This window comes from Hylaeus anthracinus, unplaced genomic scaffold, assembly GCF_026225885.1.
Source record: "Hylaeus anthracinus isolate JK02 unplaced genomic scaffold, UHH_iyHylAnth1.0_haploid 2, whole genome shotgun sequence".
In the NCBI taxonomy this organism is placed as follows: domain Eukaryota; kingdom Metazoa; phylum Arthropoda; class Insecta; order Hymenoptera; family Colletidae; genus Hylaeus; species Hylaeus anthracinus.
The window spans coordinates 6977080-6993201 of record NW_026534838.1 but is presented as its reverse complement, the minus strand read 5'-3'; the positions used below and the strand labels follow the sequence as shown (position 1 = coordinate 6993201).

Below are 16122 nucleotides of genomic sequence, written 5' to 3'. Positions count from 1 at the left end.
CTCGGTCGATAATGCAGATTGCTCGGTCGGTAATGTAAAGTGCTCGGTCGATAATGCAGATTGCTCGGTCGATAATGTAAAGTGCCGAATCGATAATGCAGATTGCTCGGTCGATAGTGTAAAGTGCTCGATCGATAATACAGATCACCCTGTCGGCAAAAGTCGCTATTGTAGATTGCTCTGTCGGTAATGTCGAGTGCTCGGTCGATAATGCAGATTACTCTGTCGGTAATGCAGATTACTCTGTCGGTAATGTAAAGTGCTCTGCCGGTAATGCAGATTGCTCTGCCGATAATGCAGATTGCTCGGTCGATAATGTAAAGTGCTCGATCGATAATACAGATCACCCTGTCGGCAAAAGTCGATATTGTAGATTGCTCGGTCGATAATGTGTATTGCTCTGTCAATAATGTAAAGTGCTCGATCGATAATGCGGATTACTTTGTCGGTAATGTAGAGTGCTCGATCGATAATGCAGAGTGCTCGGTCGATAATGCAGATTGCTCGGTCGATAATGCAGATTGCTTGGTCGATAATGTAAAGTGCTCGATCGATAATACAGATCACCCTGTCGGCAAAAGTCGATATTGTAGATTGCTCGGTCGATAGTGCAGATTGCTCTGTCGGTAATTTTGAGTGCTCGGTCGATAATGCAGATTTCTCTGTCGGCAAAAGTCGATATTATAGATTGCTCTGTCGGTAATGTGGAGTGCTCGGTCGATAATGCAGATTACTCTGTCGGTAATGTTGAGTGCTTGGTCGATAGTGCACATTCATATACAGATTCATATACATTAACTAGGTTTTTTGGCAAAAAGAACGGGTAAAAAATAACAAATCGCAAAGAGTGGTGATAATGGGACGACCACCGGTGGGGGGGGGGGGGTCATGCTCTACAAGATGCAACAGGATTCATTCCGATTGGTCAATCCATCTGGGCGTAATCGGTGACCAGACATTAAAAAAAAAAAAAAGAAAATACATGTCGAATTGAGCAACCTCCTCTTTTTCAAAGTCGGTTAATAATTGCTCGTGAGTCGTGGCCATTGAAATTGATAACAGAAATTGATCAGACCAATTATCATGCGTTGGTGTAATTGGACCTGACTTCGATAACAAATATATGTACAACAATATGTTGTGCATCCACGTATCATTTTATTCGTGGACGTGATTCGTGTCGTAATGTACAATTGCAACTTTTTCGTGAAATTAAACTGACCGAATGTTTCCGAAGTAAGTTTGAACTTCCGTTAGCCTTTCGATATCTACACCCCTCGAAACCACAATTAAATTAGAACAGATCTGTGCGTGCCACCATTTACAGAAGAATACGTTTGTAGAAAGATCCGTATTCTACATCCAGACAAACCAATTCCAACTATAGTCGCAGACCGAACTCTAAGCTCCACTGTGACACGCGCGAAGTTGCTTCGAACTATTGGAAAAGTGGGAGGACCGTTAATGTGAAAAATAGCTAAATTAAAAATCATAGAAAAATCGCACCGTCGAGACTCTGAAACGTCTTTCCTTTAACACCACGCGAACTCGCACTTTAAGACCGTCTCGAGATCGTGAAGGATGCAGGTCCCAGGTAGGGAGGGGCAGAGGAATAATCCTGGAAAAGAGGCCGGCAATATTTCCAGGACGAGAGGTTCTATCGAAGATAGAGCACGAACGCGAAGCAAAGTTCCTTTCGCATGGAGGGAAGCGTGTCTCGTGAACGTATCGCTACTTTATGTACAGCTGTTCGATAGGGAATCCGCCACGTTCGCTGGCGCAACGGATATCTCCCAGTTTCACGGCGACATGCGCATACTGTCCCCTCTGTTTGTTCACTTCTCTGCACGACTCGCACCTACGGTCACATATCCACTAAGCTTGGTTATTAAATTACTTTCTCCCCCAATGTCGGGACCATCCGTTAAAGTGTTCCGTTTAATACATGCATATATATATTTACAAAAATCTGTAAATATATACACGTGTATATATCTATTTATTGGCATGTATATATGTATGTATAGATTTCGTAGTTGCTGTTGTTGTTGTTGCTTGCTGACTACACGGCCGTCCACGCGTGGCCTGGTCTCTCCACTCAGTGGCATCACCTCGCGATGTACCTGCCGAACATGATGCCCAGGACAACGAAGATGTACACAGAGGCTGAGATGCGGTAGGTCCACGACGTGGCCGTCGAAATGTCGCCGCATTGCGCTGAAATAGCGACCATGCTTTATTCGACTGTTCTTATTTTCTTATAGTTCACAATTTACAACGAAATGCTAATCTAAGTATAAGAAAACCAAAGACTAAGAGAACCGAATTCAACTGAATTGCGTACGAAGCCTCGACACGGATTCTTGGTGTCCTACGCGTCAACTATCGGGTTGACCAAGCATCTATTTGCATAATCATTAATTCAATCGAAAGTGGCTCCGTTATTCAAACATCTGCAAGGAAAACACCTCCTACTGCTACTCGCCTAAGTTTCAATTCCCCAGATACCGAATTACTTGAACTTCTAATTGCCCAAACACCTGACGTTGTAGCCAATCTTCTCTACGGTTAGCTAGTTCAACAAAATCTCGACTTTCCCAAAGGATCGCTAATCCGATCGTTTATCTAGATTACGGTGCCAGCTCGTGAATCGTATCGTCGCAGTGGCGAGTAAATTAATCAATTAATTAACGTTAGAGACGCGTTTGAACAGACGGGATAAGTAGGACAACAGCCGCGCTATCGGTGCTTCGTGTTCTGTGTAATTAAGAGGCTCGATTATCTCGTCGATGTCGTCGGCAATGCTCACCGTACGATGTGAGGTTGACTTGCCACGATACTAGATGACGATGAGAGGCTCTCGGACAGGAAGCAAGATGACCCGTCACCGAGAGTTCACGACTTCCTGTCGCCGCGGCGGACGCACTGTAAACGAGACAGTAACGACCCACATCGGTGCTCGCGACCAAGTAAGCTGTGTCGTTTTCGATCCAGGTTCCGTGGCAAAAGTACTCTGAAAGTCATTGCGTTCGTTAGTCACACGTATCAACAATTCTCTATTCACAGGAATAGAAACAACCACGTGCAGGAACTTTGTGATAATTACGAAATTCGTTTGCGACGAAAAGGTGAAATGAATATCTTTTATTTCTTTTACCTGAGGTAACTGTAAATGGAGAAACTCAATGTTACGTCACGAGATAACGTGACCCCCATTATCGAGAATCGAAGCACAGGGGTACAATTTCCGAGTAGTTTATCGGTTTCAAGAAAAATTCCGGAACCAATGGAGGAACGTTTATCGTCCTAACGAAAGCACTGAATGGGTTAATCATCCATGCAACGATTTTAAGTGTTCGATTCCGTTCACCTTAAGAGTCGTTTTACGAGCGAGTTAGAGGGCAGCGATGGGACGTGGATATCGAAGAAAAAAGAATACGCGGAAGGGAAACAATCGAAGCGTGCACGGTAAAAAATGAACTGGTTAACGTTTATAAAAAACATTTAAATTAAGAGAAAAATGTTCGTTACAAGGAACATTCTCATTACGATGAGAATTACAAGGTAGTTTTTTTCTGATACGTTTCTATGGACACTCCGAAGAGGCAGCTGTTAGAGGAGAACAAAGTTGGACTGTGTTTCGAGTTCGAGTAAGGCGCGAGCGGGAACGAAATAAACGAAAGCCGTAAATCGCTTCGACACGTCGATATTTGGCGTGTTGTCTGGACTCGATACCTTATCGAAGCTGCAAGATAGAAAGATGAGAATTTACAACATCCGTGTGACAGTTCACCGGGTGAAAACGGAAATAAACAACAAAAATTCAGCCCCTGAAGGAGGACATACTTCCAACGAAGAACAAAAATTGAAGATAACAGTTGACTTTTATCTATAAAACTAAACTATAGCAGAGTCTTGGAGGAAGGAAAAATGTATGTTACGTAGAATTGAATTATTATATGAATTTACCACTACATCGTCATTAATTCTTTGCCTTCGAGAAGCGACTCTCGGTCGCCATTGAGCTTTGAGAGACTGAGAGGCTGGGTAACTGAGAGACGACTTTGTTTATATTAAATTTCATTGAATCTCAAAGTAAATCGATTCATGAATGGATTCTTAAACTCTTTACGTATTCTTTCAGGAAGTGTAAAATCTTGAATCTTGAAATAAGTATAAAATTTTTAATCTCAAAGTGGTAGAAACTTGTATAAAAAATCATTATTTTTTCGAAAGTTCATTTACATCGATTTGGATTTGCTAGTTCGTTCCAACAAAAATGTATAATGTACATATATCGGATAGTCATATAATTTCCAGTTAAACAAATTTGCTTGAAATAAAGCGAAATCAATTTAGTCTGCGTCGCATACCGTTAAATTATTAATTACAATTAATGAAAATGCTTTTAGCGTGCATTTCAAAGGATGAAACGAAACGTCACGCTGCCCTGCCCGGACAGCAGTCCAATCTTGGAAAAATGTTTAACATTAAATGTATGTAATGTAAAAAGTTCACATTTAAATATACGAGTATATGCACTTTCAAGTATACCGTGTACCAATTACACGAAAGAGAGCGGTATCAAATTTTCTTCGACGCAGCATTTTTAGAGTGTTTATTAGTCGTGGAAAAGAGCAGAGGAGCCTTTGAAAAGATAACAGAATTCTTATTTAGAAATATGATTTTACCTAAACATCCGGAGTTTGGTTACGAGGTACCAAAATATATTGTGGAATTTTTCCAGAGGTGGAACTACAGCGGTAAAGTGAAACGAACTATTCAAGAAGAAGGAAAAATTCTCTTGAAAAGATAAACTTGCAGGAAGAGGAAAAGATCACGTCGCCGGGCCAATAGGAGCAAAAGGACGAGGCGTCAGTCGTATCGCAGAGCTCGTAATCCAGAAAAACACAAGCGGATCCTTGAGCCGAGTTAGAGCGTTTCGTATCCGGAATTATTTTAGCAGAGGGGAGCGTTGACATAACCGAGGATTTAGACGCTGGAGCCTCGTGTCTTATGGCTGTCGACAAGGGGATTGCGTTCCACGTTGCAGCTTCTCCGTTCTGTCGGCGAAGAGAACGCGAATTGGTCATTAAGACTTCGTACAAACAGGGATCTTAGCTCTGCTCGTAGACCGAGAACATCTCGAATGTCGCGAGCCGGCTTCCCAGACGTGATCGTTAATCACATCCGGTTCGCAGCCGGTATTTGTCTACGGCTGGGATTAGAATCGTGCCGAATCTACCCACGGCAAATCTACTTTTCGCAATCGTGCGATCGTTTTACTCGCAAATCTCTAAACACAGTGGCGATCCTAGATACAGACGAAACAGGTGAAGCTAAACCTTTCGCGAACAGAGTGAATAATCGAAACCTGAACAACCCATTTAGAACGCAACGTATCATGAAGCCCAGATTAAGAAACCCAACGTCTCATATCTCTGGAATCGTTCGACGTCAGATTTCTCAGCGGCAAGATTTCTCGCGCCAAAAACTAGCGCCGGGGGTAAAGGAAACGAAAAAATGCAGAACTTTCCACTACCCATTTGCAACTATGTTCGCGAGCGCAGGCACGCGCCGTAAACACGTACAACCTAATAAAGCTACAAACTTTGCACATAAGCAAGCACAGGGAACCACGGCAACCGTCACGCTGCTGACTCCCCGCAAACTAACTATCGCCACTTGCGATAACTTTCCTGGCAGCGGAGAGAGCGAAGGTAAATGGGGAGCGAGAGGCGCGTCTCTCGATGGGAGGATAACTCGACCTGGTGCGGGTAATCCGATAAGATGTTCCTGCCGGAGATGCTCCACCCTCCGTGGATTCACTCGGCACCCTGTCTTATTCGACACCTTGTGCGTGCAGTCATTTCGACAAGGCGGAGGGATGATGCAGGCAAGACGGATGACAATCGAGGGGTGAATAGGGTTCGAAAGACGCTGACCGCGGAAACCATCAGGACAGAGAAGTTTTGTAGAACGGATCTATGAGGACCTTGTATCAGGTGCAACGGAATTAAAGTAGTAGAATATGTAAGAAAATGGAGTTTGAAATTTTGAAGAATATTGATAGGGTAAAAAATAGACAACGATAGATTGAAATAAACATATTGACGTTTTAGGATTACTTACATTATAAAGAAGGCAACAGAGATGGTCGATGCAGGTTTATAAGTTGTATACTTGGAATAATTTTTCAGTAACACGTACAGATTCGATCCAACCATTAGATTGGACAATAGATGGAATGTAAGGGTTAGACGGAAGGCAGTTAGGGTGCTTTCAGGCTCGAGTAGACCCAGCCAAAGCCGCGTACTCCTTGTCTGGCTGCTTCTTCCCTGTATACAAGGCCTCGCATCGTCTGAAGTTAGGGGGAGGTGACGTCTTCGAAATGTGACAGCGAGATAGACGACGATTTGTGTCCGTCAAACGTCAAAACCCCCATAACCGGTGCCGTCAATGTTCTCAGGCACTTTCCAGGCCTTCTGTCGTCTCGTTGGATGTCGAGAATTTTTATGTCTCCCTTCCACTCGATTCGGGAAGGAAACACCGGAAGGAATGACAATGGAAAGCCGGGGAATACGTCAAAGAAAACGAAAGATTAATCGTTTGCAATATTAACCTATAACTTTCCAACGTTTTCGCTTCACTGGGAAATTCTTTGAGACGAGTGAAAAAGAGGATGGCGAACCGTAACGAAGATCTGATGATGATTAATAAGTTTCAATGGACGATTCGGATCGTATGAATATCTCACAAAGACGGTTTCCTTTCTGCGGTGGGCAGAAAAAGTATTCGCACTGCCAGCTTTTTCTGGAGTAACTTTTCTTAAGGGAGGAAGCCACCGTGCAAAATTATCCAGGGTACCAATTCGATGGATCATTGAAAAATCTCACCAGACGGCGCCTCGTCGCTGCAGGATGTGGCAAACTCCATGCGATCGGGTCTCTTGCAACCGATATCCAGTCGACGAACACTTCCGTAACGACATCGTCCTGGAAAAGGCGTCGACGTGACCCTGACGTCCTGCACCTCGGCGACGTTGGCCATGTTCGGCTCGCCATCGACGCCCAATATGTCATCAGCGTTCTCGTTCGTGTGCGAATGTATCACCGACACGATTTCGTAGCGGCCCAAATTGGGGCAATGCCTGTTCATCGGATCCGATGCTGAAAAAATAAGATTGGAATCGTTGATTAATAATATTTTATATTTACGATCCGTTTGACGGATAACCCCTAACATTTTCCCTTTCGATCTTGAATTTCAAGAAAATCCAAGCATTTAGAAACTGTCGAGCAACGACAAACAGCCTCAAACGACGAGAAACAATCGTCGGGAGTTGAGACACGTCGGAGACGCCCTGGAAGTGCGATTTGAATGGCGTCGCGATAAATTCCAGGCTGGTAGAATGACTCTCTCTTCGTCACTGTTATGAAATCGAGTAATCGGCTTAAGCAGAAATTGTAGGGGCGCGCCAGGTCTGGAGGACCGAGTTTACGACGGATTCAGCATATGATCCTTTACGCGATCGTAAACGAGCTCTCCACGCGAGTCGATTGTTAAACTTCGACATTTGCAACTTCCACTTTGTGCCATTCGCGTTTCCGTTTCGCTGTGTGTTGCTCGCCCTCATGCCCCCGTCGCGTCGTTTCTCCAGCCAGACGACGCTTTACTTTAGCTCTAAGCTCTTGAAAACGATTTTCTTAATTTATCGTAGACAAAGTAACGAAAGCTGTTGTAAGATTTCTCCAAAGATCATACCGAGAAATTTAATGCCGTAGTGGATCCAGTGGCTGATTGACGCGAAACAATAATCGCGCGATGTTCTTCCATTATAAAAATATACACGCGTAATATTTATTCATGTAGATATTTATAATGAAACATTTATTTGGAAGCATCAAACCTATCGTTTAATTGAGACGAATTCTTGTAATAAACACAGATGGTATGAATATTTATGAAACTGACTGTATGTGTGTTGACGTTACTAAATTGTACTAAATCGTACAATATGAAAATTGTTTTTGTTTTTATTACTCATTACAGAGAATCATAATCGATAACTCGTTGTTGGGAAGGACGGGAATTAATACTCGACGTAGCCAAAAATTGTTCGTTCGCCAAATGGAACGTTGCCAGTAATCCTCGGTAATCCGATAAGATCGAAACAAGCCAGAAACATAAATTCGATCGCAAACGGGTGGAATCGACCCAATTGATGCCGAGAAGCGATTCTACGCGGCACAGGAAATCACTTTGGAGAGGTGTTCGGGCAAGCTGGTCAACTCTGATTCCGGTTTCCCCGAATTCGAAACACAAAACCGTCGCGGGATTCCCCAGCGTAGATTTTGGTCGGAACGAAATCAATTGGTCGCTCAAGGCCATTTCCTCCGCCATGCGTCATATAAAACGCAATCCCATTTTTACGCCATACTAGCCAATTTTATTCGGATAACATATAACGAACAGTCATTTATCCACTAGTAGTAAACAAGTTTTTATCAGAGTAAATCTCTGCTACAGGTTAGGTAAATAACGCAATCCTCCGTTGAATTATTATTTACAATTGAAAATTTATGATAAGACTTCATATTACAAGTGCGACCGCTAAACCATCGACCCCGCCGCATTTTAAACAGCGCGAGACCGTTTGCGTAAATATTGAAAGACCTTTTCACGATGAAGTGTTAATAAATGATCGTAATTGACTTACTAATGAACGTTGTGTACGGCGTTGAGTGGGAGTTGAACGTACTCGAGTTGCATACGTCGTCGGGCTGTTGGCTCCACTCCGACAGTTGCATCTCTATTATGTGGTCGTCCCTCCGATGGAACATCAGGCACACGTATCCGTTATTACTGAAAAAGAAAGCGAAACTTATGGTTGGTCGAATAGCTTGACATCGGTGTAGATTCACGCAAAGAAATAGACCAGAAAAAAATGTTTAATTAAATGAAATGTTTTCTTTTCATAAGTACGAATATTTTTCTTGGCACTTAAATCCTCTGGCATTTCCAGTCTACAATTTACCCCGCGCCTTAATTTCGGCCCAAATCCCTTGGTAACTTTAAAAAAGGAGACACGGTATCGTCATAATAAAATTACAAGTTAATACAACTTGGGGCCACGGAAGGCTGGACCGGTGGAGGGGATGGTTTCGCTCTTTTATGAAAACGAGACACGTCTAATAATCGAGCCGGTAAGCCGTAAAAGCTAGCGGCGGCCGACAAGGAAGGAAAGAAAGAAATAAAGAGGTTCGGAGGGGAACGTTGGGCCAAGTATGACGGGAGAAGGGAGGAAAACAAGGGTAAGGGACCTTAAAGCTTCGGTCGCTTCCGCGGTCGGGGCAGGATTAAGATTTTATTTTATCAGGACGTTTCTTAACGGTCGCGCGTTAACTTTAACGTAATCCTTTTACGACTCGGTCGCTTTTACGACGAATCCGAGCACTCCGAAGCCGCGGCGTGTACGCCAGTTCATAACGCCAGCTGAAATGTACGCGAGCAACGCGTGTTTACGTTCGCTAGGGGGCTGGTGCCACCGAGTCCTGCTTTTGTATCGCCTTAGGAGACGATCTACGAACTGGAAAGGACGATTTCCTTTCCTATATTACGTTTGCGCGAGATGTGTACAATAAGCGATGCATTCACAGACCTGGCCTGGAACTGTCCGCCATATTCTGGATCGTTTGGACGATTCTCCAGCGTTAATGTTTTCGTATTTACCATTGGAAAACTTTGGAGAACCTGTAACGGTTCGCACAATTTTTCAGGTATCTTCGATGAAACGAATATCACGTTTACATCACGCTTTGGTCCAATGATGTTAATTAAAGTGATCCACAAAAGATAGTACTCGGATGTCTTTCCTGGCCGGTTATTTTATTCAGACCTTCCTCAAACCCGTTCAGTTCGTTACAGAGGAGAGACAGATACTTTTGCGAGTAACTGTATTTTCCTTACGACCTTTTGCTCCATGAAAACGCACATAAAGCCACGTGTATTACTTCTCGGTGGGTCGTGAAACCAGGTCTCGCGATCGGAGAAACGCGTCCGGATTTTCGGGTTTATAACTCGACATTCTTATGGACGCGATTTCGAGGATTATTGTTATGGCGACAGATCACCTTCCGTTTCAGAGAATGTTTTCGTGCTTACGGTGAATAGAATGGCGAAACTTTCGAGTCCAGAGAACCATTATGGCCGATTGATTTTTTTTTTATTAACGACGAACCTTTATCGGGGAAACTTCCCATTGTTGGAGCTGCGAGATATCGGAAATTTTCGACTTCTCAGCACATCTACTTTACGAATATATTCCAGGTTCCTCAGGGTTTTACGGTTTCCAGAGAATTCCGTTACGTTTCACGACCCTGTCAGACGTTCTGTGAAATTTTGTATCCCGTAATTGTCAAGGAACTTTTTACTGCGTACATATGTTTGCACATCCTAACGCCATTTATAGTTTCATGAAAATGGAGTTATACACAGAATGTGCGCTTTTATGTTGGTACATAAAATAACTACTTTCGCGAACTAATGTTCTACTTTGACTCGAATCTTCCTGCTTTCATGAACAATGCCAACTGTAACGTTTTCAGCAAACGTGAATTCAACGTTCATTTTTAAATAAGAATTTCGGGGAAATCGATATGTAAACTGAAATTAATTATAATTGATAACTCGTTAAAATAGAATGGTGAACACATCGTGTGTATAAAATGAATAACTAAATATTGAATTTCATTTGCTTATGTTACAATATGAGCGTAAAGTAAAAGTTCGATATTTAATTATTCATTTTATACAAACAATATATTCGCCGTTCCATTTTAATAAACAATTAATTATACTTAATTTCAATTTACATATGTATGTCTTCGGTAATTATATTTACACTGCAAGCGTCTCTATCGATATTTTCCGATTTACTTCGCTGCATCGTTTTCGTACAAGCCTCCATGGGAGTTCGAAAGCCTCGAGTAACATTGTTCCCATTTTGTCGACCGTTTCCCGAACGTTAGAAGACGCGGAAAATCGTTCGCGACTTCTCCTCCGAGGGATCTCCAGTTTCCAATCTAATTTATGTCCGGTCGTTAGGCGATTCAATGAAAGGGGCACGTTTATGCGGCCAATTTGACGTGCACCTCTTCCACCTGAGCACAAACTACCCTCCTTCATCCCCGATTTCCTTTGATTTCTACTCCGCGCCATCATCGTATTTACTACAACTGTTCCCCTTTTCAATCTGTTACATTTCTTTAATCCTCTTTCAGCTACCTTCTCCGCATATTCCACTCTCGGTACCTTCTTCGCATCCATTTATTCCTATTTTATATTCTCTATCCACGAACATCTTGCTGGTTTCACTTTGATTTTTGAAATTGAACTCAAACATTAAGACAGAATAAAATGCCGATTCGAACGAGGCTCTAGTGCATAAATCGTTTTCCAAAGTTACAAAGCGATCTTTCTTCGCACTTTCCCAAATATCCCTGGACTTTTCAACCATTCCCATCTTCCTTCCAGCACTCGAAATAATCCCATGGCCCGTCGAAATTGGTCGTCGTTCCAGTTCCATTGGAAAATGTTTGGCGCCGGAGGAACAAGCTGAGAAGAACATCTACGTACGCGCGTTAGAACACCCTAACCATAGGAACCATTTACGACGAGGAACGAAGCTTTCACCGCGTCTTCCAGCAACCAGCTACCCCTCGATTTCTCCCTTTTCTTCGTCCTTTCGATTCCTGAGCCCCTTTGGCTCCTTTTCTTCTCCGCCCGGTTAACTATCCTCGTGATGAAAGCACATCAGACAGCGTGCTCTCTGGAGCGTGTTGCGTGCGATATCCGCCGGATGTTGCGGTCGCAACTGCGGCCGCGGAGCTCCTGATCGCCGCTCGTGATGCGGGAACGTTGGATCGAATGAGTCGGGTCGGGAAACGAGGGTTGCGATAAGTGAGAACCGGGGAGGAGCGATGAACTGGTGGCGGCAGACAAGTGTTTCTTGCTGCACAGGGTGCTTCCAACCCAAGGATTCCTTGTTTGGAGGTCTGTGTGTGATCTACAGACTTTGACAGTCAAGTGTAGCTTCCAAGATCACTCCTAGGAACGCATGGATAATTCCAATTGGAACTATCTGGGCCTCTGGCTGGGTAGATCTCTGTGCGACTGTTGCGGCAGAGACTAGAGTTACTAACTGAGGTTTCCAGGTGTAAGTCGAGGCTTTTGGATAAGATTTTCTTGAGTTTCGACAACAATGCAGCGAGCTTCTCTGGGGATCAAGCTACATACTGATACGCCAGGGCAGAACTAAACCAACTTAATGCTCTGTGATGCTTTTTCTTACAACATCACTTCTTCGGGTTAATAGATCCTTTGGTATAATAGATTTTAGTAAACCAAATTTAGTTGGAACATTAGGTGTAGACATCAATTCTGTTTCTCTATGTTCAATTTAGATTTGTAACATTACTTCAAACAAATACGCCTACTTAACCGCTTGTAGAATCAGTAGATTATCCCAGTAATGGTCAGACAACGAATCGAGAAGATGGTAAAGTCGTCAAATAAAAGGACAATCGAAGCACGTCACGAATATCGTACGGGCCAAACGCTGCGCGGAAGGTGTATCTCGTTCGTATGGAAATAGAAAATTCCTCCTACGAGCGAACATCCCTCTGGTAAAGTCTAGCTAGATAGAAAACATATTTACACGAACGAAGAGAGCGGAATCGTGCACGTTTCATAAGCTTTATCCGTAACGTTTCCGAGCATCGTTGAGAACCACCGCTTGCGTTCACGGGAATACCGATTTTTCCGTTTCCCTGTTTCTCCTTTTCTTTCCTTCTTTGATCACTCGAACCTTCGGCCTCGAACGCCGGACTATCGTCGTGACGAAAGTGTATCAGACGCGGTGCTCCCTCAAGCGAATTGAGAGCGATACCGCGGTTTTTCGATGCTTGCACCAGCTGTATGTTTACTGTCAAGCCCGTGGATATACTTTGTCCCTTGGCGAACGATATCGTGTCAGTCATGTTGCGATAACGCTATTTCGAACAAATGGGAGCCAGCCTTAAAGCGATTTAGCGACACGACTCGTAAATCCGTAAACACCGAGTCACGGAGATTTTTCGTGGACGTTTATTCTTTACAGAACCTATCGGCTCGAAAATGGCGCTGCTAACCGTTCGACGGATCCAAGAGCAGACCACTCGAAATTAAGAGGAGAATTGCCATCGACGTTTAAAACAACATTCGCGACTCGTCATTATCGGATTATCGACTTGCATCGAGCGGTTCGATTTAATGACATCCGGCGCCCCGTCCACCAACCCTCTCGATTCACTTTTGCGACATTGTCTGCCCGTTTCGCGGGAATTTCCGACGGAATGTTCGACATTCATAGGATCAAGGGTCTTGGTTACCTTTGCGTCCACAGAATTTTCGGTCATTGTATCGCGGTGGGTCGTATAGCGAATAGCTCGGTTAACCATCGAAAATTATAGTATCAATCGGAGATGCATGTCCCTTTTGTTCGGTAATAAGAGAACCGCTATGCGGTGGTAAATAGGGAAGCATATTATCTGCTATTATTCAACATTCTGGTCTCGAGTGGCATCCTTAGTGAGTTCAAACTTACTTATTCGAAGGAAAGTCTGGTATAGCGTAATCGATAAATACGACTGAAAGAACATTCGAGATTGTCGGAATTGGAAGATACAAAGGATAATTATCAGGATGGCACGAAAGATCGATACGTAATTTACATTGCGATAAATTATTTGACCGGAGAAATTGCTGTTTCGCAAGATTACGTTTCAGGGTCTCTATATTTCGGGTCTGCGAATTGATTTCGTGGTTCCGGACGTTTCCTAGAATCAGCCGGGACTCTTTTAAAGGAATTGAAAAATCGGATCGCAGGGAAAGGAGGGGTTCCGTGCGGAAAATACGAAGTCGAAGCTTTTGCAATAAGCAGTGAATATCGAAACTTGGAGTATTCTGCAGTTTTCGTTTGTAATCCAGAGGACGATTTGTATATTTCTGTTAACTGGTTCCTCACACTCGTGTCCCCAAGAAAAGATTTTTCAGAATCTCCACCTCTCTTGTAGAACGTTTGCGCCGAGTATCTCGCGGAGATATAACAAAATAAAAGATAAAGAACTATTGATCCGACTTTGGATAACAATTGAAATTTAAATTACAAAGTGAAATATTTCATAACGGAGGAAAGAAATATTACATAAAAAGAATAAAAAATTTAACTGTGGTTTCTATCCAATCCGTGAATAAAATTTTTCTCAGCTCTGGTATCTGGATATCGTTGCTCCTCTGGCCAGATTCTATGCGAGAGAGTTAGGAAACGAGGTTATTGGTAGAGTCGTTGGAAGAGACGTACCGAAAGGACGATCTGATAAAGTTTGGTAAAAGTTTGCCAAGTGAATATGTCCAAGAGCATTAGTAATCTCAAAAACTGTTATTCGACAAATTGGAATGCTTCGAGGTATACCCTGGACGAAGAGTACAGGCGAAAGAGCATATGAGTTTATAATTTTTCGAAAGCCAACAAATTTAGGTGTCAGAATACCCCTGCATCCATGTATTTACTCGCTCCTCCTTAGGATCGTTGTCGAAAAACCAGGTTTCACTTGCAAGAAGCTGGTGGGTGTAGTCGTATGTACGGTAACCGTGAAATTTCTCAGCCTAAAGATTCCGATCACGTAGTTAGTCAGCAATATACGAAGGACACGTTCACCCTCCCCGCCTTCCTCGGTTGGACGCAGGGGCCTAGGTTTTCAACAGGGTTAAGGATCGAGCGTATGTAGCGTGAGAACTGGGAGGGAGGATGCAGTTGGGGTTCACCTCCGGCACGAAGTAAACAAGCGTGTCTCTTCCTGTCGGCGGAGATCGACTTGGCTGGAAGTTGGACGTTCCGGGGGCCAATCGGCCGGAAAATTGCTCGTTGACCGGAGATCTAGCGACCGGAAGCGCACCTCTCGTATCCGGGCCGATGCACCGGTCGCCGATGAAATTATCCACCGTGTGTACCGCCGAATCGTGAGCCTGATTCGCGCTCTATACCAACCCTCCAGATTCCATCTAATTGACGTTTTTTTACACGCGCTTCTGGATCGAGACAAAACCAGGGAACGAATTGGGAATCAATTTGAAAATGGTGCTACGTTCAGTAACTAAATTTTACTTTATTACTCTGCGAATGCTTTTGTTGATCTTCGATACTAAGTAACCTAGTTTAAATTCCTTTCTTCTTTTCCTCGAAGCTAGAGCTATGTGTACATTGTTCCCTGATTAATTTTGCCAATTCAGTTAAACAACAGAATCTTGAAAATTATCACCAGATATGAAACTCTAGTTATCCCTATAACATGACTCCCATACCTATGGAATAACGCTAGCATTATTTAAACAATTCTATCATCGTGCTGTCAGAGGCGTGCACAAACAAACAAAAAATGGCAAATGCTGGACTACTGGAACTTTGTAAATAAAATGTGAAAGTTCGAAACGGACACGAGTAAATGAAAAATACGCGACGGGAAATATCGAAAAACGGGAGAAAATATCAAAAAGTGAAGCACGCTAAAATAAATACAGAATTCATGATACGAAATATAAAAACGATGGACAGAAAATGCTATAAAACAGACAACTGCAAAACAAAACGTGAAAGTTATCGCGCACTGGAAAGAAGGATACACAAAAGGTGTAATTATTACAGTTCCTGTCGCAGCATCCGTGCCGTTACTCGTGACATCTCAAATGATCCAGAAATTGAACTTGAGAATGATCCGAAACAACCTATCTTTTGTTTCATCGAGTCGTGCATGATAAATGGGACAGCCTGAATAGCAATTGTAGTATACTACCACTATTTGTACCCTGTATCTACAAACTAGCCCTACACAGGATCGCCACCATTTTCCACCATTTTTCTCCCGCTCGCAACGTCCCAACCATACATTATTTCCCTCTGTGTATCATGTGCCACGAAAAAACATCTTCGCCCGGGCGTCGCGGACGAATTCATAAATCGATGAACGCCACCAGCAGAGCAGATACTTTGCAAGCGGACAAAGCCGGTGATATATCGGAGCGAGC

At 43.2% G+C, this 16122-nt stretch overlaps 1 protein-coding gene across 4 annotated transcripts in view; it reads right to left on the bottom strand.

Annotated features, from left to right (window-relative positions):
• Positions 1-679: 679 nt before the first annotated feature.
• LOC128892926 (uncharacterized) overlaps positions 680-16122 on the bottom strand; it is a 211412-nt gene continuing 195969 nt past the window's right edge. For all 4 annotated transcript variants that reach the window (XM_054153580.1, XM_054153579.1, XM_054153582.1 and 1 more), the window contains 4 exons: positions 8720-8865; positions 6897-7169; positions 2810-3013; positions 680-2217 (listed from right to left, as the gene is read on the bottom strand). In XM_054153580.1, the coding sequence (XP_054009555.1) occupies positions 2108-2217; positions 2810-3013; positions 6897-7169; positions 8720-8865 (733 nt within the window). In that variant the 3' untranslated portion in view covers positions 680-2107. The remainder of the gene's footprint in view (positions 2218-2809; positions 3014-6896; positions 7170-8719; positions 8866-16122) is intronic.